Consider the following 25,312-nt stretch of genomic DNA (forward strand, 5'->3'; position numbering starts at 1 on the left):
TGCATTTCTAAAGAAATGGATAGAGCTAGCTCTCCTCAGTTAGTTCATATACCTATGGATGAGTATTTTCTATTGCTATTAACAAGGTAGGGTTTATCATCAATTCCATACCTTTTTTTCCATTTTTATACAAATAAGCAGTAACATACATTGTTTACATAAATAAGAACTAAATGAAGACTTATAAAAAATTTTATGTATAATCTTACAACCAGATTAAGTCCTCCTTCAATTTTGCTGAAAGTTAAGAAGTAAAATCTAACCTACAAAGAGATGTGTGCATGGGTCATCATATCCATCCCTTTATAAACAGAGATACCAATATTTTCATAGGCCTTTGTCAGTGGGTGTTGGGAACCTTACACCTGGCTTCTAGCTAAAAACATGGCATTGATTACAGGAACCTGTGCGCTCCACAAGCTAATCGGCTACAGGTACATGAGGTGTGCATGTGCTCCACAAGCCAATCAGCTACAGGCACATGAGGTGTCCACGAGTACCAGTTGCACCAATACATAAGCGGGCCCTTCTTTGTCTCAAGCTAGCCAATAGCAAGCAACCTAATCTCCTTCCTCTCCCTCCCCCCCATATATATACACCCAGTTCGGAAAAATAAAGTTTGCAGCTTGATCAGAATCTTTTGTCTTGCTGCCATTCTTCGAGCCTCTTGTCCCCCCAACTCATTTGTTCTAGGTAGGTGGTCGAGCCCCAGTTGATTGCTCCGCAGGCCGGAGCAAGTGGGAAGAGAGTTTTGCACCACAGGACAACACACTGTGGGTTCAGGAAGCCACAGTGACAGCCCTGCCTCTCCTTTGTCAAGCAGGGAAAGGTGACTGTAAGCAGTGAGATGGAAAAGAAGATGTGGCTAAATCCATTTGGTACCTACAGAAGTTGGGGACCCAGAATTGTCCCCCCTAAACTACCCATACTTTGTGTCTCTTGGAGAATCTTCACAGACTCCAGAGTGCAGGGGCCACCGCCCCACCCAAGGTGTCACTGCCCCCCTCCAGGCAAGGATGCCGCTGCCACACAGGCCATCTATCGGGAAGCCTGATGCACAGGAAAGTGCAGTCAGTTTGACTAACACATGAATTCCCTCACAGTACATCAGCCTGTAGCAGATCTCAGATCTACATAAGAAGTAATACATTTTTTAAAGGGACAGAAACATAATTCTTGTTCGACCTACTTGAAAATAGACAAAATGCCTAATAAATTACCATGTCCTGACAATATAGAAATTAGAGCCAACAAAAGACTACAAATTGAATATTTTTAATAATCTCAGAGAAAATCTGGGAACAATCCAAATGTCTAATAATAAGAAAGCTACTACATAAATTATGTTATAGCAGCCATATAATGGAAGAATATGCAATATTTTAATTTGAAGTACAGATATTAACATTAGAAAATATTGTCCATTTGATGTTGACTAAAAACACACACAGTGGAAACAAACTTGTAAACAAAATGTCCACATTAAACTATTTTCAGTGGTTATCCTTAGGTGGTATAAATATGGACTGTTTTCTTAATTGTTTTTTAAAGTATATTTTACTGATTATGCTATTACAGTTGTCCCACTTTTTTCTTCCTCTGTATCCCCCTCTGCCCTGCACTCCCCCTCCCTCCAGCACTCCTCCCTCCCTTAATTCATGTCCATGGGTTGTACATACAATTTCTTTGACTTTTACATTTCCCATACTATTCTTAACCTCACCTGGTCTATTTCTTACCTACCACTTATGCTTCTTATTCCATGTACCTTTTTTGTTCTTTCCAAGTTTTCCACAGAAGTCATGTATTTCTCGGGATGAAGGGAAATAGAAAAATTAGGACAGTGAGGAAGGAAGGGAAATAAGTTCACTGTCTCAGGGCTGCTGCATGTGGCCGCACACTTTGTCACGTGGTGTCCAGCCACAGAGCTAGCCAGTGAGAGACTGAATCAATCCCACACATTGTAGAGCTGCATTCCCCCCCATAGGGGGCGCCATATCCTAACCCACAGCAGAAGATAACTGTCCATTGTCCATTAACCTCACTTAGGTTATAGTCATTTCTCTCCTTGACCATTACCCTTTCAGCCCTGACTTCCACAGGGTTCCTTTGGCTCACAGACTTCCCTTCCTCCACAGACAGGTGGAAATGAATGCAGTCAGGTTCCTTCATGCCAGCCTCAAAATATCTGTTCATGTATGTGAAAAAGCCATTGGTCAGCAAGTATCATGCTATGAACCAACGAGGTTATCTGGGCTTTCAGGAAAAGACAGTGGGCAATTTTTCCAGTCTCCTTACCTCAGCAAGTGGGGAGGGATCTTGACAATGGTATCCACACCACCCAGGGTTTCTGCAAAAGGAAAATGGCAAAATTGAAAATAAATATGCAACAAGTTGGAAACTCCATTGTACATAATTTCGCTGTAGTTTCTTTTCCCCCCAGAAATTTTTATAATTATAAAGTAGTCAATTCTCAATTCTTTAACTGCAAATCATTCATACTTAAAAATACTTCTCCCCAGATAGCCCCAGAGACTTCTCTGGGGAAGGTTAAAAATTAGGATTTATTTCCCTATAGAGACACAGAATGAATAGTTAAATTCTTAACCTAAACTAGAATTTCAATTTGATCTAGCTACAACGGACTAAAGTATTACATTCTTGCAATAAAAACAGAGAAGGAAAAGTTGTTTCCTTGAAACTATGGTTTCAATACCCTTAAATATTTTACCCACAGTAGAAGATAACTGTCATGTGAGGGATGTCAACTCCACAAGGCATTTTACATAACATCTCATTATTATTGCACACATTTATGACATGGTGGACGAAACTTTTTTAACCACACCATAACTAGATTATGGGAGGCTCGCCCCCAATCTCATTAATTCGATGTGGATGTTCCGTACTTTTACTACTATGGACTATGCACACTACTGCTGCCTCCAGTTGTGGAGATAATGAAAAGGTCACTGTTCTCTTCCAAGAAAAAAACAGAAAACTCTTCTATTTCAATGGTTCCAATTTGTCTCCAGTTTTTCGAACAGCACTGACTCCTCTCTTCACTGCTGAGAGGTAACACGCCCTGTCAGTGTGAGTCATTTTCCCTGGGGGAGGAGCTACGTTTCGCTCCACCCTGCTCGGAGAGCAGCGGGAAGGATGGACACCAAATGTGTCCTGAGACTTGGGAGCAAGAACAGCCAAACCACAATGCTAGGACCCGGGCCTGTTGTGCCAAGGGGACAAAAAAACAACATTGGTGTAAGCAAAGCAATCCCCAAAAAAGAAAGATGGAACGGGTCAGATCAGTGCCGCTGTGGCCACGGGCCAAGAGAGGCGGTGAGCGGACTGTGGTCAGTCCTTAAGATGAGACAGGATAACAAGAAAACGAAGCCCTGACTAAGCCTCGGGGGCTGGGAACAGCTCAAGGCCACGTGGGTCAGCTCGGCCCAGCAGTAAGCACGGCAGGGCCAGGGTCCACGACAACTTGACGCTGCTCCCCACAGGGAGGTTCTGACACTGAACAACCAAATTGTCATGATTTTCCTCATCAGAGAAAATGGTTTATACTCCGTTCAGAAAATGCAACCGTGCCCAGTGCCCAACTCTACAACTGCTAGAGGAGCTAAAAGAAGAGGAAGAGAGCAAGGGGAGTCACAGAGCAGCCGGAGTGAGCCCATCCCATTCAAGTAGAGACGCTGAGTAGGTAGCTGCACTGGGTCTGGGGGTCAGAGCGCAGGTGTGGGCTGGTGCCCAGAAACCTGGGCATCACATTCTCAGAAGCCAAACTGATGCTGTGGTTACGGACATGTTCAGCTCCGGTAGGGCTGGGAGTAAGAGAAGAGGGCTCAGGGCTAACTCCTGAGAAACTCAAACGCTTTGTCAGGGAAGAGGAGCTGAAGTTGGCAAAGGAGACAGAGCAGCTCAAGATGTTTGATAAGACTGGCTGGGCATGGTCACAGAGGCCAAGGCAAAGCAGGTGCCGGGTATGCTCAGTATGGCCACGAAGACCTGTAAGATGGGCGTGGGGACGGTCTGCTAGATTGAGGTCTCTGTATTTGTCACTGAGAGTCGGTGGAAGGATGGAGGAGGGAGATTGGAGTGAGTGGAAGAGTGAGTGAAGGATGTGGACACATTCGTTGCGGACACGCTTAGAGGTTTGGCTGTGAAGGTAACAGAAACTATGTTGGAAGGAAAAGTGGGTGAGAAGACAGACGGAAGGCTGGTGGGTAGATAGACTATCCTTCTTCCGCTACTTGGCGTTCCAGTATCTTAACGTTCTCCTTGCCTGCATTTTCCCAGTCTCTACATGAGTCCCTGATATAAGTTTTAAAAATGTCTAAAATGAAGGCATGGCCCCTTCTAGTTCTAATGTTGTGCCATTCTATTTCACCCTACCTTTCCCAGCTCACAAGCTTCCAGAACTGCCAGTGCTTGAAAGAGAGTGCTAGTCTCTCAGGCTCTCCGCAAGCTGACCCCTCCTTTATTCTTTTCTATTCCCTAGTCACGCCATTTCCTCGCTGACCAAAAAAAAAAAATCTAACAAACCAGATAGCACCAAATAGAGGAGAGATACATATATATTCCTTGCCAGTTATTATGCCACTATTAAAAATACCAGTTCTCAGAGAAGTATTAATGACATAAACGCACTAAAGTTAAAAGTTAAAATACAAATGGCAATCCAGCATATATGATATCATACTCTGCAGAAGAAAAATACTCCAAAGTGTGGTGTTATAGTAGGTTGTGAGATTACAGGTGATTTTAATTTTTTCTTTATACTGTTCGAATATCGTTCAGTATTCTAAAATGAACACACATAAGCTTTATAAACAGAAAAAGATGAATATCGCTTCAACCTCAAGTCATTAACACGTTGATTTATTCACTGAACATCCGCCTCTCACACTGTAGGTGCAGAAATCACACGGAAGCACAAGCAACACTCCCGGACACCGCTCAAGAGGCTGCATCCACACGGCGGCCATCTGTCGTTTCCGATGACCAGCATCCACTACCTGCCTTCTGAGGCAGCATCCCACTTTGTTTTGAGGATACGGTCCTTTCCTGGCCCTGGGACTTCACTGGGCCTCGGAGCCCAGGTCTAAGCCAGTCAGCTCATTCCATTCTTCAGTGAGAGGACTGATTCAATGACACACACACAGCCCAGCGACACCAAGAGAGAATAAGTGAAACAAGGACTGAGCAGGAGTGACTGGAGGAGCTCTACTCTCTTCAGATGATCCCATGATGGGCTGAGGGAGAGACGGTCCCTTTCTCTATGATGGCCTAGGTGAAGAGATGACCCCTTTCTCCTGGGATGATTTTAGTGGGAGATGACTCCTCTCTCCTGTGATAGTCTAAATGTCAGGATGACCCCTCTCCCTCATGAGGGTCCCAGTGGGAGATGACCCCTTTCCCTCAAGATGGTCTACGTGGGAGGTGGTCCCTCTCTCCTGAGATGGTCAGTGTGCTGATGCCCCCTTTCCATTAGATGATCCAGTGTGATGATCCACAAGCCCAAAGCTTTGCAGGCTCACACAGAGCATGTGACATACCTCAAAAAGAGCAGGGCAAGGTCTTTGAACCAGTGTCTAATTCCCAAACCAAACTCAACCCACAGCCTTCCAAGGGATATTTAGTTAATAGAGTGAATAAATTCTGTTCTGCTTATGTCAGTTTGAATGAGGGGTTTTTGTTTGTTTATTTCTTGAATCCAATGTATTTATCAATTATCCTGCCCCTGGAAGGGTGGCTGTGCACACAAGTGACTGTAATCCAAAGTAGTAAGCGCTTTAGAGAAGTCATAAGGGCGGGCTCTGGACCCAGAGGACCAGCTGCTTCAACAGTTTGGGAATGAATGCTTGCTAAGTGAGCTGGGTCTTAGGAGACTGCAAGGGAATTCCGGGCGGAAGGCCCAGCGTGGGCAGAGACAGGGGAGTGTGCAGAGCACCGTGTGTTCAAGCAAGTACTGCAGCTTCCTGGAGACTGTTGAACCCTTGGTGGGGGAGCAAGAAGAAAGAAGGCTGGGGCTAGATTCGAAGAGAGTTCTAAAAAATGTATACTTTAATCTATAAAGAAATTACGGGGCAGAGGAGTTAAAGTATTTTATAGCTAAACAACAAAAAGAAGATGGTCCTGACCACTGTGGCTCAGTTCGTTGAGCATCCTCCCACAGAGTGAAAGGTCGGCAGTTCGATTCCCAGTCCCAGTACATGCCTAGATTGTGAGTCTGTGGGTTCTGGGCTGGGGTGGGGTTGCCTATCAGCATGTTTTTCTGTCCCTTGATCCATGTTTTTCTCTCACATCAATGTTTCTCTCCTGTTTCTCCCTCACTTCCCTCTCTCTAAAGAATAAATAAATCAAAATAAAATTTATTTTAAAAAAGAGCTGGAACAGTGGAACATGGACTGGAGTAGGAAAGATCCGAAAACCCTGTCTCCGTGCCTTTGTTCATGCTGCATCCTCCCTCTGATATAAACCTTCTAATAAACTTCTACAGGGAGGATTTTATTCATCTATACCTATCACCGCTCAGGGCAGGGGAGGTCTTAATTTAAAAAAAATGTAGGCTAAATAAATAAGGAAGGAAAAGAAGGAACCCAGGGCTTATCTATTCTTAAGGTCAAATCTACTTTGAAAGTCCCACCAGCTCAGGGCCTTCACCCCCCTCCCCTCCCCCAACCCCCACGACCTCAGTCGCCCCCACTTCTTTGATCTGTTTTCCTGGTTGACTCACTGCAGCCTACACAATGAATGCCCTGCACTGTTATTTAACCCTTTGCTGCCTGCACGTCTTAGCTTGCTAACTAGAAAAATAAAACCTTTCTATTCTTATAGTCAGGCTGGGCTCCAGGCTCTAGACTCAGACAAGCTACCTGCCTTGTCTCTGGCCTTCCTGGGTAGCTTTGAGGACCTAAACTCAGCAAGACTGCAGTTTAACTTAACAGGACGCTGAGCACCCAAGTTCAAACATTAAAAGCACTAGAGTACCCTTCTCCTCCCTTTTATCAAAATCTGCTTAAATTACAGCAAAATAATCATGACTACAAGGAACGGTGTGTTTAGAGTGCAGTTGGGTCCTGCTTATTATGTTACTCAGCCATCTGTGACCGTTCAATAGATGCATTTGGGAATCTAGCTCCGAGAATCACTCGGCTGAATGACAATGGCAACGCAAAACCAGCACTGTGGCTTTAAGAGCCTGACTGCTCAAGGATTTATCTGGTCCATTTTTCTTTAATAGTAAACAAATGGTCAGGTTTTGGTTCTGCCTTCCAGATCAACTTCCTAGATAATATTCTAGAAAATAATGTGAAAATGTGCAGATGTTAAAAAAAATGACGTTACTCCGATTATCTGTTCACAAGCCCCAAACATATGTGAATTCAGACCTAAATATTAAGAGTCATCTAAAGCACCTTAAGAACTTTACATTTAGTGGAAACCTGGCATTTCTCTCTCTTTTCAGTGTAATGGGACAAGCACTGATTATTTTTGGTTGAGAGAGAAAGGATTTCAATTTTATGTTTTAATTGAGTGGCAAATGAGGAAACATATGCAGACTTGGGCAAAGCCAGAGGCCCACAGAGCTGCCCGGGTTTCTCCTTGGCCTTTCCTTTTTCGAACGCATCACTATGGCCCAGTGTATGTCCCTGATCTCTTTGCATTCCCATCCAGACAACCTCGATTGACCATATCCTTCCCTCTTTCTCAGAGGTGGAGTTCTGCAGCCTGGGTCGGACAGGAAACACACATTTGCTACCTGGAACTTACTTCAATGCCTGCACGGCTCCATCCCACCTGTCTGAAGGCCAGACCACAATAGCATTGCAAAGGTTACCCAATCCCACCCATATGTTATTTTTTCATGTACATGAACATGAAAGCTCATACTTAACAAACTGGCCTTTATCAGGAAAATCAAATGAAACACCTAGTCCTTCCTGGTTACACTCGACTACGTGTCGGGATCGGGGTTGATGGTCCAACTTCCGTCTTCCACGGGGCGATTCAGAATTGGACCCCTGGATTCGCACTGGCTTGCGGTCCTGTCTCCCTCAGAGACGGGTGACCAAGGTCCACTGTGCTGGGGATCTGGAGAAGAGACCCACCCGGCGTGGAGGACAGAGGTTCCCCGTTAAGGTTTGGGAGAAGATAAACGAACCATAGGGGTGGTGGACGGATGTCAACACCTGAACCAAGATTCTCGTTACGTACATCAGTTCAACGAGGCAACTCGTGTAACTGCACGAAATGCATGCATAACAGATGCTCAGCAAGCGCCCAACACGCAGGGCCGTTTCAGCCTGAGCCCGCGCGGCCCTCCGGCGGCGGCGGCGAGCAGGGACGCGCGACCCAACAGCAGGTGCCCAGCGCCCCGCGCTCCGCTCGGTGCGCTTACCCAGGGCCCAGGTGCAGCTCTCTTTGATGGCTTTGTACTTGCTCCCAGACGCTTCCTTCTGCAGCTTCCTCAGGATCTCTTCCATCTTGAGCTTCGCAGGGGCCTGGCAGCCGACAGCGATGGAAGCGCGCGAGGCCGGAGAGGGAAAGCCGCCGCCGCTGCTCCCTGGCCCTGAGCGCCTAGGCGGCCGCTGCGCTCGCCAGCATCCGGCCCTGGTGCGGCAGCTGATGAATCACGCCCGCTCCACGCCGCGGGCCACGTCAGTCCCGTCGCCCCGCCCCGCCCGCTCGCCCGGGTCAGGTGCGCTCAGCGCGCGGTGGCGGCGTTGGTGGGCTCTGGGCTCGAGGCTGGAATGGCGCTCGCCAAACCGGGTCGCTGAGAATGGCCCCTGGGACAGGAAGGCTTCGCGGAAAGGTGGAGGCGGATGTCCTGAGTCGGCCTGCTGCCCGTTGTTGGCAGGGCTCGGCCCTAAGAAGCATCTGATCACCGCGGGCAGTCAGCTGGGAGGGGCCTCTCCGCTGTCCACCCCGCTCCACCCTCTGCACCCGGCGGGCAGGGTTGGGACGAGGGGAGCGGCTCTGTCCCGGTCGCGGAGGCCCCTGCACCCCCTGCTCTATGCTTTCCCTATTTAATGATCAGCTCCTCTGGGCCACTCCAGGTACCACTCCCAGTGATTAGTCTGACTGTGCTCAACCCGTACGCAACAGTCTCTCTCTCTCTCTCTCTCTCTCTCTCTCTCTCTCTCTCTCTCTCTCTCTCTCTCTCTCTGTCTGTGTGTGAAGAGGTTAATATTCCCATTACACAGATGAAGAAACCTAACCTGGAGAGGATAAGTTACTTCCCAAACCAACAGGAGCTGGACTCAAAATATCTTGAATCCAAAACCCCTTTATAAAATCCTCTTCCCTTCCTTTCCTTTCCTTTCTTTTTCTTTCTTGTGCTAAATTGTTTTCCTCTGGGGGGGGGAGTAAGGGGGCGCACTGGGGTACAAGAGCAAAGGGCCATCTGACTCCCACTGGGGTGGGAGAGGGCGGATAAGGAAAACTTCCCCAGTGAAGAGCCCTTAGGCTGATCTTGGGAGGCGACCCGGTGGCCAGGGGAGGCCTCAGACCTGGGGAGAGTGCCCCGTGTTTCAGTCACTTCAAGACTTCACTGATGGAGGCCATGGGGTGGAGGAAAGGGGGAGAAAAGCAGAAATCTCATTTTTTCCCCCTTGTTTTGAGAGCTGTGATTGGGAACTGGGAACTATGAAAGAATTTAAAGTATGATGATTTTTCTTTAAAAATGCAAATGTAGCAGTAGTGAGGAAAATAAACTGCGACCATAGGAAGAGTTTGCTGTAGCGGAGAAATGAGTGAAGCCAATGTGGGTGGAAAGGAATTGAGGGAAATAGAGCAAGGGATATTTAGGGAGTAGAAGCAGTAGGATTCAGCCGCTGGTGTGGTAGCATATGGAATGTCTTCCAAATGTCTTGTTTGGGAAAATAGGAAGATGGTGACCCGTCCTCCAAGTTAAAGCGAGGGAGAGAAGGTTCAGAATCCGGGATTTGATGAGTGCAGTTTTAAACGTGTTCAGATTGAAGTGATAATGAGAGAACCATGGGGTGTGTTACCTACTGTCAGGAACTCAGAATAGGGCTCTGTGGTAAAAATGAGAATTCGAACACCCTTAAGTATTAAGATTGTTGATGCCTAGGATTAGGCAAAGGTTGCTGGGAGGCAATGAATGAAATGGGAAGGGCAGGATGCCAGGGAGGAAGGTGGGGAACTCTTTCCCTCAGATGGTGGGCAGAGGAGAGAACGCCTGGAGAGGAGGCTGAGAAGGAGCCACCAGAAACCCGAGGTGTGGGAGGGCAGCCAGGAGAGGGGGTGTCAGGGCGTCCGAGAGCTGGGGGTGGGGGCGTGTGTTCAGGCTTCTTAAGTCCCTGGTACTGAGGAGGCAAAACGGGCAAAGTGCCAGCCCCCAAGCTTCCAGCTCACCATTTACATCCCATGAAGCCACGGTGTTAAAACATGTTTCTGTCCAGTGCTGCAAAAAAATAAATTAAATTAAAACTATTATTATAAACATTTGTAGTAGATACTAGGTTAGACTACACTGTTAACTGGAGAAAATATAGTTCCCAACTTTATAGAATATAGAAAAATAAATTATAAAATTTAATAACTGAACCAGAAGAGGTTTAGAAGAAAATGTAAGAGTATATTTATCTTAATGCATTAAGATTATTTCTCACAACCAGCCGAGGCCGAAACTGACCAAAAGGAAAGGTAAATAGATCTGCTGATCTCAATAGGTAGAACCTGTATGTCAAACGTTTCCTATGAAATTAAAAGGCAAACGACACACTGACAGATAGATTTAAGGAGGAAAGAGCGTAAATCACCTTTTAATTTTGTATTTACTTTTTTACTTTTTAAGAATATTATCTTTATAGTTAAAAACAAATTTGCTTAAGATACAAAGTAGAAAAATATAAACATTTCAGAGATATAAAGTTTGAATAGCTTTGTAAAAAATGTTTTTATAAAGTATTAAAAAACAGATGCACACTCTAAAAAATGCAATGAATGTGAAGTCAATTCAGAGAGGAAAAAATACAATTGACTTAAAATTTATGAAAAATGTTCAAGCACCTATTAATTAATAAAAAGAGACAAACTTTTAAATAAAGTAATATTTTTATCAATCAGATTAGCTGAGAGATTTAAAATGCTATCGCCTGGTTGGTAAGGAGCTGGCCGATGAGGTCCTGCCAGGTCCCGGTGCTGGGGGAAGGCGACCAGGTGCCTCGTTCCCGGAGGGAGTCCGGGTGTGCACAGCATAGACGAGGTTCCTGCCCAGCTCCCTCATTCCAGGAAGTCATCCTGAGTGAGAGATTGTGGAAGTGGATAGAGATTTTTCTACAAGGATTTCAATGTGTTGTCTAATCATTTTTTTAAAAAGAAAACTTTAAATAAATGTCTAACAATAGAGAAGTGGATAAATAATCTATGATATATGTATCCATAAAGGAGCCTATTATAGAGCCTTTAATAAAAATGTGGGATACCTGAAACTAATATAAAATAATATTGACTGTAAACTGATGTAAAATAAAATTGAATCCCCTGGTTGGTGTGGCTCAGTGAATTGAGTGCCGGCCTGTGTACCAAAGGGTTGCCAGTTCTATTCCCAGTCCGGGCACATGCCTGGGTTGAGGGCCAGGTTCCCAGTAGGGGGTGGGCAAGAGGCCACCACACATTGATGTTTCTCTCCCTCCTTTCCCCTTTGTTGAAAAATAAATAAATGGAATCTATTAAAATAAAATAAAATAAAATAACAAAAAAAAATAATGTGCGAGAGAAATTTTGAAAGACATAAAAAGTGGTTTCTATGTATTTAAGAAGATTGTAATTTATTATTTAACTATTTGATGGGGATGTACACCTAAGTTTTAAAATATATACATATATAACTAGAAAACAAACATGGAAATATTAATAGTGTTTATATCTGGTGGGGTTATCAGTGAGTTCATTTTCCCCTTAAACATTTTTACTTTTACAATTGCAAAGCATTTTTTAAGGTAGTGGAAAAATGAAATAAAAATAATCAGGTAACAAGGTCAATGGCAACAGAACAGACCAAAATAAACACAGAAAAGAATCCAAGAGATGTGGGACTTTAGTTAGAAAGCCTGCCCCAGAATCACAATGAGGACAGAGAGCCTGGTTGTGGAGAATTGAGAGCAGGTAGAAACACGGGTATAAACAGCCCACTCAAGATACTGGCTATGAAGAAGAGCTAGAGAATCATTAAAACACTTTTTAAAAAAACATCAACTCACCTTTTTATCATCGCCCAGTATAAATATATATAATGTATAAACAGATTCAAAAGTTTTATTTATAAAGCAATACTTACTGTTAAATATGATAGAGTTACTATGAAGTATAATTTTATTCATTGTTGGAGGCACACTTGCCTGTTCTTAAATCCATTCAAGGCTGGAGACATGAGAACAATGCTATATGCACAACCAATGTGCTTTGTGCTTTGATGTCTGTTTCTTCCCACTGTTTTTAGTTATGTTGGTTAAAAATTCTGGCTCACACAGTAAGTTGCTGTGGATGCTATAAGTAACAATACACTCTACTTGGCAACTAAAATTGCAAATTTCAGCAAATTCTTTTTAAATCTTAATCTAAAATGGTGATAAAATTATAATCACTCTCCCGTGTGTTTTAATAACAAAGCATTAGTAGTTAGTTTCCCTCTTTGGGCATCGCAGGTGAATTTAGGATTTTGAAAAACAAATGGATCTTTTATACAAATGCTTTTCCTTGCTATTTCACATTTCTTTTCTGAAGTTTAAAGCAGGCTTGCAACAACGTTAATATCTTCGATTTTATTCCATTCAAAGTGTCTTCACTAAGCATGAAGCACATGTTGAAAATGGTGAGCACATACAGTACCATGGCAATTACTTTAAATATTTTTTGTAACTGTTGAAAATATTCAGCATATTGAAATATCTTGTTCCTCTTTCCCTGTAGATCCAAATCTGGTTAATTAAAAATGTAAAAAAGTGTGCTATACATGCCAGTTTTGTTGCTGAAATATCATCTCAGAAATTTTAGCTAAATAAAATTTTTTTAAACAGAAAAATGTGGCTCCCATTCTTGCATTCATAAAGCTTAATTAGTATCTCCTCCAAACAACCAGTAACCCCAGTACGATAGTGTACCTGTATTCGATAATGGAAAGGCTAAGCTGCTTTAACAAAGACCCAATAGATACCTCTATAGAACATAGACTTTGATTTCTCTCTTAAACTAAGCCCCGAGGGCATGGTCCATGTTGGCACAGCAGTCCCAGGAAATGATTGTTCCCTAGAGATTATTTCCGGTTTGTGTCATCAAAGGTGGGTCCTGGGTGGGCTGTGTTCTAGTGCTTACGAAGAGGAAGAGAGTAGATGAACCCAGGCTTCAGATGTGCACTAGAAATCACACAAACCCCTTTTCTTACTGTGCTGGTGAAGACAGGTACAGAGACACAACTGTACGGCAGAGGTAGTCTGGGTCTGGGGCCCCATCACGGCTCTGTCCCTGGGGCAGAGGGAGCAGGTTTGCTGGTGATCACCCATCTCAGTCACAGCTCCCATTTCCTAAAAAAAGCAAATCAAAAAGTAAACCTTTCTCTTAACGAAATTAAACAACTATCACTACTTTTGTTTTCAGGTTCAAGAGACTTGGCAGAATTCTTAGGATGTCAAATCTTTACAATGTATGAAAGTGATTCCAAATAGTAATGCAGATGGCAGTTTCTGACAGTGTTTTGAATTACTCTGCAGTTTCCTGGTCTTATTTACTTCTGAATCACTTACAATTCCATTACAATTTACCGGTTCAATTTATGTTTTTCAAATAATGTGTTTTTTTCAATTCTATTAGGTTACTGAAATCAGTTATGTGTTAGGCTAAATTTAAACAACACAACATATCCTTTTATAAAAATTATCTTGTCGCATATATTTGGCAAAAACGAAAAGGGTTAGTAACTTATGAATAAATACTATAAATATTGGGGCTCTCGTTAAGTAGAATCATACAGCCTATGTCTGTTCATATCTGCCTGATTCTATTTTGTGTCTTCTATTTGTTTTCTTTTTCATTCTTTATTTTGTATCTTCTGTAGAACTAAAATTTGTTGAGAATGTGTTATCACCTAGAAGTAGAGTTTCCAATTTCTCAGCTGATTTATCACTCAAGAATCATATTCACTATATCCATATATGCTGACAATAATTTTTTTCAGCAACCATGTGAGTCATTTTGTCATTTGCCATGTATATACAAATAATATGATAGTAATACTTTCTCAGTAACCTACATGAGACAATGTTGACAAATTTATAGGTTTTTCTTTGAAAATATGTGAGGGCCTTTTCAATAACTTAACTTGCTGTATAGCCAAGGTTTTGTGTGTGTGTGTGTAAGATTTTAAGTTTTCACTTGTAAGAATATCATTGCAAAAATACATTTTCAGTGGCTTTGAGCATATGAAAAGCTATAATTAATCTTTACTAAAAGGCTTGCATTTATTTTTGTGACAATAGCTCAAATTTATAAATGTATTGGTTAGAAGGAATATTTTTGCTAATGTTGTCATTATTATGGGTCCAGATGTAGCAGTTTAATCAGAACATGCTTCTGTGTTTTTCACATCTGTATTCCTATTTCTTCTAATAATTAACTGAATTATTTTAAGGATAACTTACAGAAGTTTGATTAAAGTACACAATCATTACAAAGTCAAACATGCCTAACACTTATGCCTCATCCAAAAATACATTGGAATTTATTAACTTATAACCAATACTTGTTGGAAATCTTGCTGCCTTTGCCAACAGTGGATAAAATTATTCAAACTTCACTTCATAATTAACTGTTAATTACATTGGCATCAATTGAACTGTAAAACACCAGCTCTCCTGGTACAATTATGATGGAATCCAGAAAATAGAATGAGAAACCAGTGAATGGAAGAATGAATGGCTGGCTCCTGGCCAACGCATTGTCATTACATGCCTCCCTCAGCTGTCACTCAACTTAGTTGTCCCCGGTATTTGCTACAATGGAGACAGCTCGGACTCAGACTATATGCATGGCATTCTGATGTCGTAAGTTCCAGCTACTTCCTTTCCAAAATGGGTCAACTCTGGCAAAAACAGGTTCACTGGTTTGACAACACACTGATGGGGGGAGAACTGAAATTTGAAGAACACCAGACTGGAGGCAGATTTGAGACTGAAGAGCCTGTGGTGGGAAGTATGTTTATATGAAAGAAGTGAGATATAAAGGCAGAGGTTGAAGAGGCAGAGGCAGCCAGACTAATGAGTGAAATAAGTATCCTAAGGGTGTGAGAAAGATGATATTCAGAGTACCAGTAGATCAAATGGCCCAGTTAGGGGAGAAGGCCATCTGCAGACAAGGGGGGGGTGGAGACGAAAGGCTGGGTTGTGATAACGTTTAGTTTGCTGAGGTGGGAGGAGGAATCCGTGGGAGCTACGCCTGAGGACTTCTGTTTTCCTTGTGAAGCAGCAGATGTCTGTCAAGTGTAAGAGAAGAGAATAGAGAGTGGACCAAAAGTCTGGAAATGGAAAAGAGGTGGCTAAGGATACCTAGAAGGCTTCCTTCAAGTGTTGAGGGTTGAAGCAGTCCCCTGTTTATGAACATTGAAGAAGCAGTCCCAATTCAGCAAAATTTCCAAATCTTATTTTTGGGAAATATCCACCCCAACATGTAACAGCCATGCGGTCTGGTTTGTCTAGACATTTCCTGTTGGACCAGAATACCATTTGGAAGATGAAATTCATACTCTCCTTCCTTACTATAGAAATGTTCTACAGGCATGGAGCCCAGAAAGTTGTGATTGTAACAAGCACCCAGGTGTCGATTATTATTACCAAACTATAAGGTTATTACAGAGTTTTCTAGGTCAGCGTTTGACCTACCAGGGCAATGATTTTTTCAAAAACAAGGGGCCTACACTTTTTTTTTTTTTTTTTTAGATTTTATTTATTTATCTTTAGAGGGGAAGGGAAGGAGAGAGGGAGAGAAACATCAATGTATGGTTGCCTTTCATGCGTCCCCTGCTGGGAATTGGCCTGCAGGGAACTGGCCTGCAACCCAGGCATGTGCCCTGACTGGGAATCGAACCTCGATTGTCTGGTTCGCAGGTCCGTGCTCAATCCACTGAGCTACACCAGCCAGGGCTGGGTCTACACTTTTTAAAATAAGAACAGTGTGACTATCACGAGACTGTGGTTTTAATCAGAGCTTACATTCATTGTCCACAGTAAGATTTATCCTACTACAGCAGGATTTGTTATTAGGATTATGCAGATCTGCTATATACATATGTGTATGTATATCTTCTAATCTTTTCCCAACAATCCCTTTCGTCTCAAAAAATACGAATGCAGCTGAGACCATTTATCTCTCTGTGGTCACCCCTGCCATAAACATCATTCCTTAAATAATTTACTTTCTGTTACTTTCTGCCATAATGCTGAAAATGCTATGAAATTTTCAATGTAGCCATATCCCAGCATGATATTAGCTTCAGGAAATCTTTAGTTTGGAAAACAAATTGTTCTGCATGTATAGCCAATTCTCTTTATAATTTGTGCCTGCCTCATGAATAATTACAAATAATAATGTCTTCTCAGCAGCACTTTTTTAATGAAAGAAACCGATATGGGGATTTTAAATCACTTTTATTTTATATGTTTGTGAGTTCTTCTCCAGTCGTTTATAATTGGTGGTTAGAGCAGATGGTAAAAGCTAAGTATCAGGTAGTGTGATCATAAAACAACCCCCCGCAAAAAGCAGAAATGTTCTATACTGAAAACTTATTACATTTACTGAAAGAATTTTTTACTCCACTGGAATACATTGCAAGGAATTATGATATTAGATAAAAAGATATTTCCATATCAGGAAGTTCAAAAAATTAAGATGCTGCTGAAATTTAAGTTAAAGGAATTCATAAATGTTTCAGAAAACATTATAGTAGAATTATTACTATAATTTGAGAAAGTCAAGCTTTGCAATAAAGTGAAATTCATTACAAAGCCAAGGTTACTTTTCATACCTCTGACATATTTAGATAGAATTATCATGCCAAGTCAAATAATTATAAATTTAAATGTTGCTTGAAGGAATGCTTAGAATTTTATGCTAATAAAAGCCTAACTTTAGAGGATTGTTTTTCTCCATAAAAATGTTATGTTTTACAATTTCCTTCCAAGCTCTCAGGGTATATAAGGGTGACAAAATCTCTATGAGAAGTGAGCTAAGAGGAACTTACTGTAAATACTTATTCAAATGTTCCATTTGTTCATTCATTTACTTTTTCAGCAAAGACCCACTGAGTCCTTGTCTGGGCCAGGCATTGGGCTAATCTTGGGGTGTGCAGCCCAGGTCTTTCTCCTTTTTTTAACCATCTTCTGCTGGAGGAGATCCTTAAGCAACACACCGTGAGTAAGTAGCAAGGACATTTCAGACTACATGGTAAAGGGCTAGTTCAGCAGGCCTGGGTTGTTCAAACGCTGCACATTCCAGATGAAGGCCTGTCTTCAGACCAACTCCAGAGAGAGAGTTGGTCCTTGACCAGCTCCCAAGCCCTCAGGATATCCTTCCTGATAAGAGAATCTTTAGACCTGTGAGGCCTTCACCCATGCTGTGTCAGCTTGACATCCAGTGCAGGGACAGGGTTCTGGAAGTTAAACACTAAGGTTTGTCACATGGACACCATAAGCCTATGTGACTGACCCACAATAAAAACCCCGGCCGGACACCAAGGTGTGGTGCTCTTCCCTGCTTGGCCATACTGCAAACGAGCTGCCACACATCGTTGCTGGGAAAATTAGGGGCATCTCTGTGTGACTCCACTGGGAGGGGCACCTGCAAACATGCACCTGGCTTCTCCTAGGCCTCACCCACGCACCTTCCCCTTGGCTGATTCTAATCCATGTCAGTTCACTGTAGTAAACCACAACCATAAGTAAAACAACTACTTGAGCCCTGTGATTCCAGTGAATCACTGAGTCTGACTGTGTGGTCTTGGGGGCCCCTGACACAAAGACCATGTGAGAGAAAATAAACAGGATGACGTAGTGGAGTAACTGGGTGGGAGATGTCTCCTTAAGATGGGGCATGAGCTGGTGCCTGAAGGGTCACATTGTGCTGAGCATGTGAAGAGCTTAGGGATGTGTGCTCCAGGCAGAGAGGACAGTAACTGTAAGGCCCTTGGGACAGTGACATGCTTGGCATGTTGGAGGGACAGTTAGAAGGCCAGGAGGAAGTCTGGTGGGGAAGGCAATGCAGCTACCGGTTGGGATGCAAGATCAGCAAGGGCCAGATTACGAGAGGCTTTTCGACCTGAGAAAGATTTTGGATTTTATTACAAATAAATAAGTCTTGCCTGGGTAAGGTTATACCCAATTCTGTTTTTGCAGGTTTTTTTTACTACATTCATAAACTTCAGGCATGTGAAGTCAACTTTATGAAGGGGTTCACAGTCAGGTTGAAAGGCATGTAAATCTCACAGGAACAACCACCAAATAAGTAACACTAGATACAAATTCAGAGAAGGGAGAGGGTACTTCTCCATATTTCCTGCTCTGAGTAGCAGTAACCCTAAATTCAGCTCTGGGCAGAGTCTTAATTTTAAGTTGTTAAGAAATACAAATGCCCAGTGGGTTGAAAATCAAATCAAGGTGATACCGTATCTTTCCACTGACTATCAGACTGGCAACTACGACAGCAGTTGTCAAAGGCAGTGTTGGCAAGTGTTTGTTACAACTCCCGCACCCTTTCCGTGGAAATGAAAATGGGTGCCACCATTTTGGAGGGAAATTTCTTAATATCCATGTGTTCACATCTTTGACCCATTATTTCTATTGCTGGAGATTTCCCCAAGAACATTCTTGCAGAAATATACATGAGGATGGTTGAGGCATGGCTGATAATGGCAGAAAGCTGGCAATGACCTAAATATCCACTGGTAAGCAAATGAGATTATGGCTACTTTAGATCTTGGAATTCTGATCCATAGTGACTAAGCACAAGGTAGAATTGTGTCTACAAGAATCAAGAAAAACTGAGTCACAAAAGCAAAGCTTTATGTACCAAATCATACCTTTCGTGTGTTCCATACTTGTACATGCTTAAATAATCTTTAGGAGAAACCACATAACTTGTGATTATATCTCTTAAATGAGTTAATACAGTCATTGTAGAAAATAGATCAATTTAAAAGTAAAAGTCACCTGTAATTTACCACTTGCGTATAACCATTCTTGTCATGTGAGGACTGTCCAGAAGTCTGGCCATTGTTAATGTAACAAGTATGGCTTGTAACCTGGCAGCCAAGGAGAATGGACTGGAATGCCCATGTGTGAACAATGATGACTTCACTGTACTAGTCAGTGGGGATGGTAGATGCTGTTGAGTGAGCATGTGTACCATGTGGCCGTCGAATTAAAAATGACTGAGTGAGTAGAGCAATGAATCTGCATCGAATTTTGTGTTAAGCTTGAACACTCTGCATGGATGACTCAGAAGACTGCAGCTATTGGCAAGTGGTGACTGAGGGCTTCATCACACAATACATCTGCTCAGGTATCATGTCTCATGCAGATATTTTGGAGAAACGCCAGGTGACTCAGCCCCCCTACAGCCCAGATTTGGTGCCCTGTGACTTCTGGCTCTTCCCAAAACTAAAATCACCTCTGAAAGGAAAGAGATTTCAGACTATCAATGAGATTCAGGAAAATACAATAGGGCAGCTGAGGGCAACTGGGAGAACTCTGTGAGGTCCCAAGGTGCCTACTTTGAAGGGGATGGAGGCATCATTGTCCCATGTACAATGTTTCTTATATCTTGTATCTTCTTCAGTAAATGCCTCTATTTTTCATTATATGTGGCTGGATAGTTTCAGGACAGACCTCATATAGTCTATATTCTCCCAGTTCTTTCTCATACATATAAAGATATTGCTTTAAATTTTAAACAAAATTCAGAAAACTTCCCCAGGCCAAATCAAAAGGTACAATTACTTCATGATGGCAGAACAGACCTCCTGAGTCAAGGGCAGGGGAAGGTAGTAAAGCCGTCTCCATGTGCTTGCGCAGAGGAGCTGGACAGAGGCACAGAGGGTGCAGGCACCACGGGCTCATCAGCCACTTTGATCGTGTTTCCCTTGAGTGCATGGGGCTCCGCAGGGTGCGTTTCCTGCATGTCAACAGGAGGAATAGGTGTTTAGATGTCAGTCCTTGTGGAGAGATCTGTCCGGTCTGCTGCAAAGCTTTGCAACCCCTGACTTTCAAGGGTCCCACACTAGGCAGCCTTTGACTGTGCCCTCCTCATGGGACAAAGAATCCACAGGCCAAGGGCACAGGACCATTCAGTGCTCTGCTCTGGGTATCCATGTCCCCAGGTTCCCTGTTTATCAACCCAAGCCTGGGTCCATCCTCCCACAGTCCAAATGTACTGCTGGTGTTTGTCCTTCCAGGCCTATGTGGTCGCCAAGGGCAGTTTTCTGCAGACGATTTGGCCAGAGACTGGCCTGGGAGAAGGGACATACCCACTGGGGCACATGAGGTTCGGGCAATGCAGGCAGGAGCCAGAGGGGGGAAAAGATTGAGGGTGGGTTGGGAGTCGACTTTCCATGATCTCTAAATTCCCACCTGCCCTCCACACTGTTAGAAAGGTATATTTGTCAAGACAAGAGGAGAGAACAGATTTTGTTCCACAGTTTGTTGCTTTGATGTATAACTTTTAAATATTTAGACACATGGTGTTTGGCTTGCATTCCTCTTCTCACCCCATGCCTCTAAATATTCAGGGACAGGTCTACTGGATGGTATGTTTATTTTTCCATCAATTAAAACTTGTTATTGGCTGTATATAAACATATCAGGATAAAGAGGGAAACTTATGAAATTATCTAGAAAAGCCTCAGGAATCATTGCTAACACGTTTGTCCTGATTTTCTTGGTATCTCATGGGAAGTGGTCCTCAGACTGATTATCAGGATAATTGATTTCCACTCCTTTCCCATAGCTGTTGTCATCTGGTCCAACTCTGGCATCTTACAGACTAAAGAAATGCCCTGGCTGGTGTAGCTCAGTGGATTGAGCATGGGCCTGTGAAGCAAAGGGTTGCCGGTTCGATTCCCATTCAGGGCACATGCCTGGATTGCAGGCCAGGCCCCAGTAGGGGACACATGAGAGGAAACCACACATTGATGTTTCTCTTCCACTCTTTCTCCTTCCCTTCCCCTCTCTCTAAAAATAAATAAATAAAATATTTTTTAAAAAAGAAATGAATTCCAGAGAGACTTAGTCTTTTCCAAAGTCATAGATGCAGTTGCAAAATCAAGCCCGAAACTCCAGCTCTCCTCTAGTCCAACTGTCCTTCCCCCATGTTGGCTGAGAGATAAATGGAGGAGGCTGAGATCCGGGTTTCTGCTCCGAGATCTGGGGACAGAACTAAATTTGGTGCACAATCTGCATTTGAGGGGGACAGTGTCATCTAGTCCCTCGGAGGGGAACTTTAAATCCATTCTACCTTCCTGACCAAGCACACACAGAGGCCTCCTCCCCTCATGGTTTTCTGCTCTTGGCTTCCATTCTCTTTTCCCTTTGTCCATAGTTCTCTCCTCCCTGGAGAGATGCCCTGGAATGTCCATGGTGACTGGAGTCTGGCTGAGTGCTGGGCAGCTTTCTCAGAAAACCTCTGGCTGGAACCCATTCTAGTCCTCACGCAGCATGGAGTAGCTGTTGTCCAGGTCCCCAAAGATTCTAGCTGAGAAAACCGACAGCCAGTGTGCTAGACACCCAGCTGGGCTATAGCCCAGATAACCTAAGTGGCCCAGTGCTTCGGTCCTGGTGTTTACAAGACACAATATGGTCTAAGCCCCAGAATTTCCTTAGTGACATCTTTGTGACATTCAGTGGGAATGGTCCTAGTTGCCCAGTATTATTTATATGGTGCTTGGATTGGTACTTACCCACCTATAACCATGCTATCAGGGCAACAACTAGCACAGGTCGCGTGCTGCTTCATAAGTTTTTATACATCCTGAAAAATTAAAAATTATAAAAAGCACATTGCCTCCTTTTTAAAAGCATGATCTCCAGAAGCATTGGTGCTAATTTTAGAGCTCACCTAAGTGAGTTTTAGTGACCTTAGGTCTCTAGAAGCAAGGTGGGGTGTCCCTGCTTCTTTCTTCCAGGAGATCCGGCTGCTTACATAAAATTCCCTGCCTCTTCCTAAACACCTTCAAACATCACACCTTTTCTTCAATAAACTTTTCTTCAATAAACACCTATGTGACCCTCCCCTTTGCCATGGGTGATCTGTTAGAGGAACTGTTTCTGTCCCCAGCACTGTGGACCTCTCACTGCCCCTGCACGCAACTCATGCAGTTCTACCTGTGGCCACTTCTGTAGCTTCATCAGGCAGGGATTCATGCCTCCTTTGCTCATCATTTTAATCCCATAATCAAATGTCAATACATAAATATCTGTTGAATGAGTAAACTATTTTTCTCTCTGGGGTAAACTTTTTAGTGCATTTATTTACCCAGAACTGTCCTTCCTTTAAGATGTACTCTGGCCCCTCCTTCCTCATGAACTGTTCCCTGAATCCTAGAGTGGCCCCCAATAACTCACCCTTGGATAATCCTCCCCTCTGAGTGGAACCTGTGAATAGGAAGAGCTGTCACTGCCGTGACTGTTACATTATCTAGCAAAGGGGAGACCACTGGCTGGGTGCAGTCCAATCACACAGGCCCAATAAAAGCCCATAGTTTCCCCCGCTGTCAGCAGAAGAGTCAGAGAGACCTGGGGCGTGAGAAGACTCGATGCCCTGTTGCCAGCTTTGGATGTGGAGGCGGCCAAGGAGTGGAGGGGGCCCCGCTGACAACCAGCAAGAAAGTGGGCACCGCAGGTGTACAGTCGCAGACAACTGGGTTTGCTGACAACGTGAATGTGTTCAGAAGCAGACTTTTCCCCTGCGCTCCATGGAAGAGCCAAGTCCAGCCGACACTCTGACCTCACCAAGGGGCACACTGAGTGGTGAAGAGTGTGAACGGCCCTCTGAGCCCTCCTGACCCCAGAACGACAGCTCAGAGCTAACGGCTGGGTGTTGTTCAGGTCTCTAGGTCTGTGGTACTTTGTCCCACAGCAGTAGAAAACTAATACGTCAGCCTACTGCATCATTCTGCTTCCAACTGCTCTCCAAATAGCTATGTGATTCATTTCCACTGAGCCATGGGTCATAAATATTTTTATGCGACTTGTTTTCATGTATATTCCAGTAGGAGCTGCTCTCCATATTAACTTGTAAACTCAAAGGAACTGGTGTGTGTGTGTTGGGGGGGTGTTGTCTATATTCCTTTCTGCTTGCTGCAAATCCAACGGATAAAGTGCTTGATCAAGCTATTTTTAAAGAAACATTACTTTAAATCTTTCAAAAAGTAAAAAAAAAAAATCCTCTTGTCATAAAATAACTATAATCAAACTGCATCAATTATAAACTATTTTGTGGCTCATAAAGTGATTTATAAACATTAAAAGATAAATAAAAGCATAAAAAATTTCCCTCCAGAATAACCATAATTTGTTTCACCATTTGAGATTTCAAGGATTTCTATTTTTCTCGGGTCCACTAGTATCCTCTAACCAGGTGCCCAGATCATGAGATAAATGATCATTTCTATAAATTCAATAAGTGATGTATGCACAAGTTTATTAAATTCCTCAGAGCAGAACGGTACCCCTGGTTTACTAGAGCAAAGCACTTTTATTTCCCACGTCGCGTACGTGTGAATGTGCGCGCTTGTGTGGGAGCATGAGAGCGTGGCTTCGAGCTCCTGCTTCTGTTGGGTTAATCTTCACCTGAGTCTGAGGAATGGAAACAGTGACAATGACACAGTAATGGACAAGAAATGTCACATTCTGCTAAGTCCATCTCCAGGAGCAGTGAGTCTGGAGACCTGCCGAAAAGATTGGGAGATATTCTTGCATTCCATTTCCCCTTCAGCGGGAGCGCTAAGAGCCAGCCACTCTTTCAGCGCTCTCGCTAATCCGCCGCAACCTCCAGCCGGAGCTGCGTGCAGTGTCTCTCCGCACGACGGTGGCAGTGACAGCGACAGCGACAGCCACAGCAAACCCGAGCACAGAGCTCCTGAGTTTAGGACTATTTTTATCTCAGTAGAGGTGCTGCACATTACATGACATTCATGTGTTTAAGAATATTTTTTCTCCTTCTTCTCTCTGCCCAGGTGGCAATCCAATCTATGACATGGCAGTTACGTTTTCTGAAATCAAGAGACATGGAGACAGAGACATGGAGACTGGCGGCCTAAGGAGATGCTGGAAGAACACCCGGAGTTCTGTACTCTCTGAGCTGTTTACTGTCAGTTTGGAAGATCAGGCGGAGGTCGGTGTGGGGGAAGGAGACAACGCCACATGGCCTTGGAGAGGCGTTGGAGGCGGGGCTGGGCGGCCTCCCAGGGCATGTCAGATGTGAGCAGGAAAGAACACTCAGAAAGCACCAAATAAAGCAGAATGCCCGTAGCGGAAGCAGCCTGAAATGTGTGAATTTTGCACACAGGCGTCTCCTTAACACTGATGGTCTCTTTAATTCACTAACAAAACAAGTTTCTATGATTTTTCATATAACTCTGTTCAACTTGGGCCTGTGTTTTCTTATTGCCTTCCTTATCTTGGGAATATGTTTTTAAGACCTAAATGTGTAAGTGTATCCCCTTAAAATACATATACATTTACACTTTAGCTCTTAGCTGAATATTTATCAGACAATTTCCAGGCTGAAATAACCCCAGAACATACAACCTGAATTCCAGTGACCAACCCAGGAGCACAGTAATCATCTTTATGGGGGGTGGGGGAGAGAGAGGGAGGAGAAAGTATACACACTCTGGCACTGGTTTGGAGAGATAAGCAGTCTTAAAATATATCCCAACAACTGGCTTTGCTCTACGCATTTGAGTTGGACTCCAGTAACTTATGAACACTCATGCTAAACTGAGTTAGGAGGTCGTTGTATACACTGTGCAGCCAAGATGTCTGGGTCTGAGGCCCAGCTCTGCCACTTACTAACGGTGTTATCTGTGACGTCGTACAGCTTCTCTGTGCTTCACTTTCCTCATCAGTACACATAGAAGCAATGGATATACACTGCTGATGACACTGTGAGGATAGGAAAAACCATGTTTACTTAACCAGGGGCTGGCACTTGGTAAGTGCTCTATAAGGTTAGCTGCTGTCGCTAGCATTTGCATAGTAGTTGGGTGCTGAAGCCTTGGACCGAGGTGGTCGGTCTG

The 25,312-nt window shown here is 43.5% G+C and overlaps 1 protein-coding gene across 3 annotated transcripts in view; it reads right to left on the reverse strand.

Moving 5' to 3' along the window:
• Positions 1-8,840, reverse strand: part of ARFGEF3 (ARFGEF family member 3) — a 171,502-nt gene extending 162,662 nt beyond the window's left edge. For all 3 annotated transcript variants that reach the window (XM_037148814.2, XM_037148813.2, XM_053664860.1), the window contains exons 1-2: positions 8,408-8,840; positions 2,299-2,350 (exon numbers count right to left, since the gene is read on the reverse strand). In XM_037148814.2, the coding sequence (XP_037004709.2) occupies positions 2,299-2,350; positions 8,408-8,492 (137 nt within the window). In that variant the 5' untranslated portion in view covers positions 8,493-8,840. The remainder of the gene's footprint in view (positions 1-2,298; positions 2,351-8,407) is intronic.
• Between the last annotated feature and the right edge of the window lie 16,472 nt (positions 8,841-25,312).

This window comes from Artibeus jamaicensis, unplaced genomic scaffold, assembly GCF_021234435.1.
Source record: "Artibeus jamaicensis isolate MK-2021 breed Jamaican fruit bat unplaced genomic scaffold, CSHL_Jam_final contig_387, whole genome shotgun sequence".
Lineage (NCBI taxonomy): Eukaryota > Metazoa > Chordata > Mammalia > Chiroptera > Phyllostomidae > Artibeus > Artibeus jamaicensis.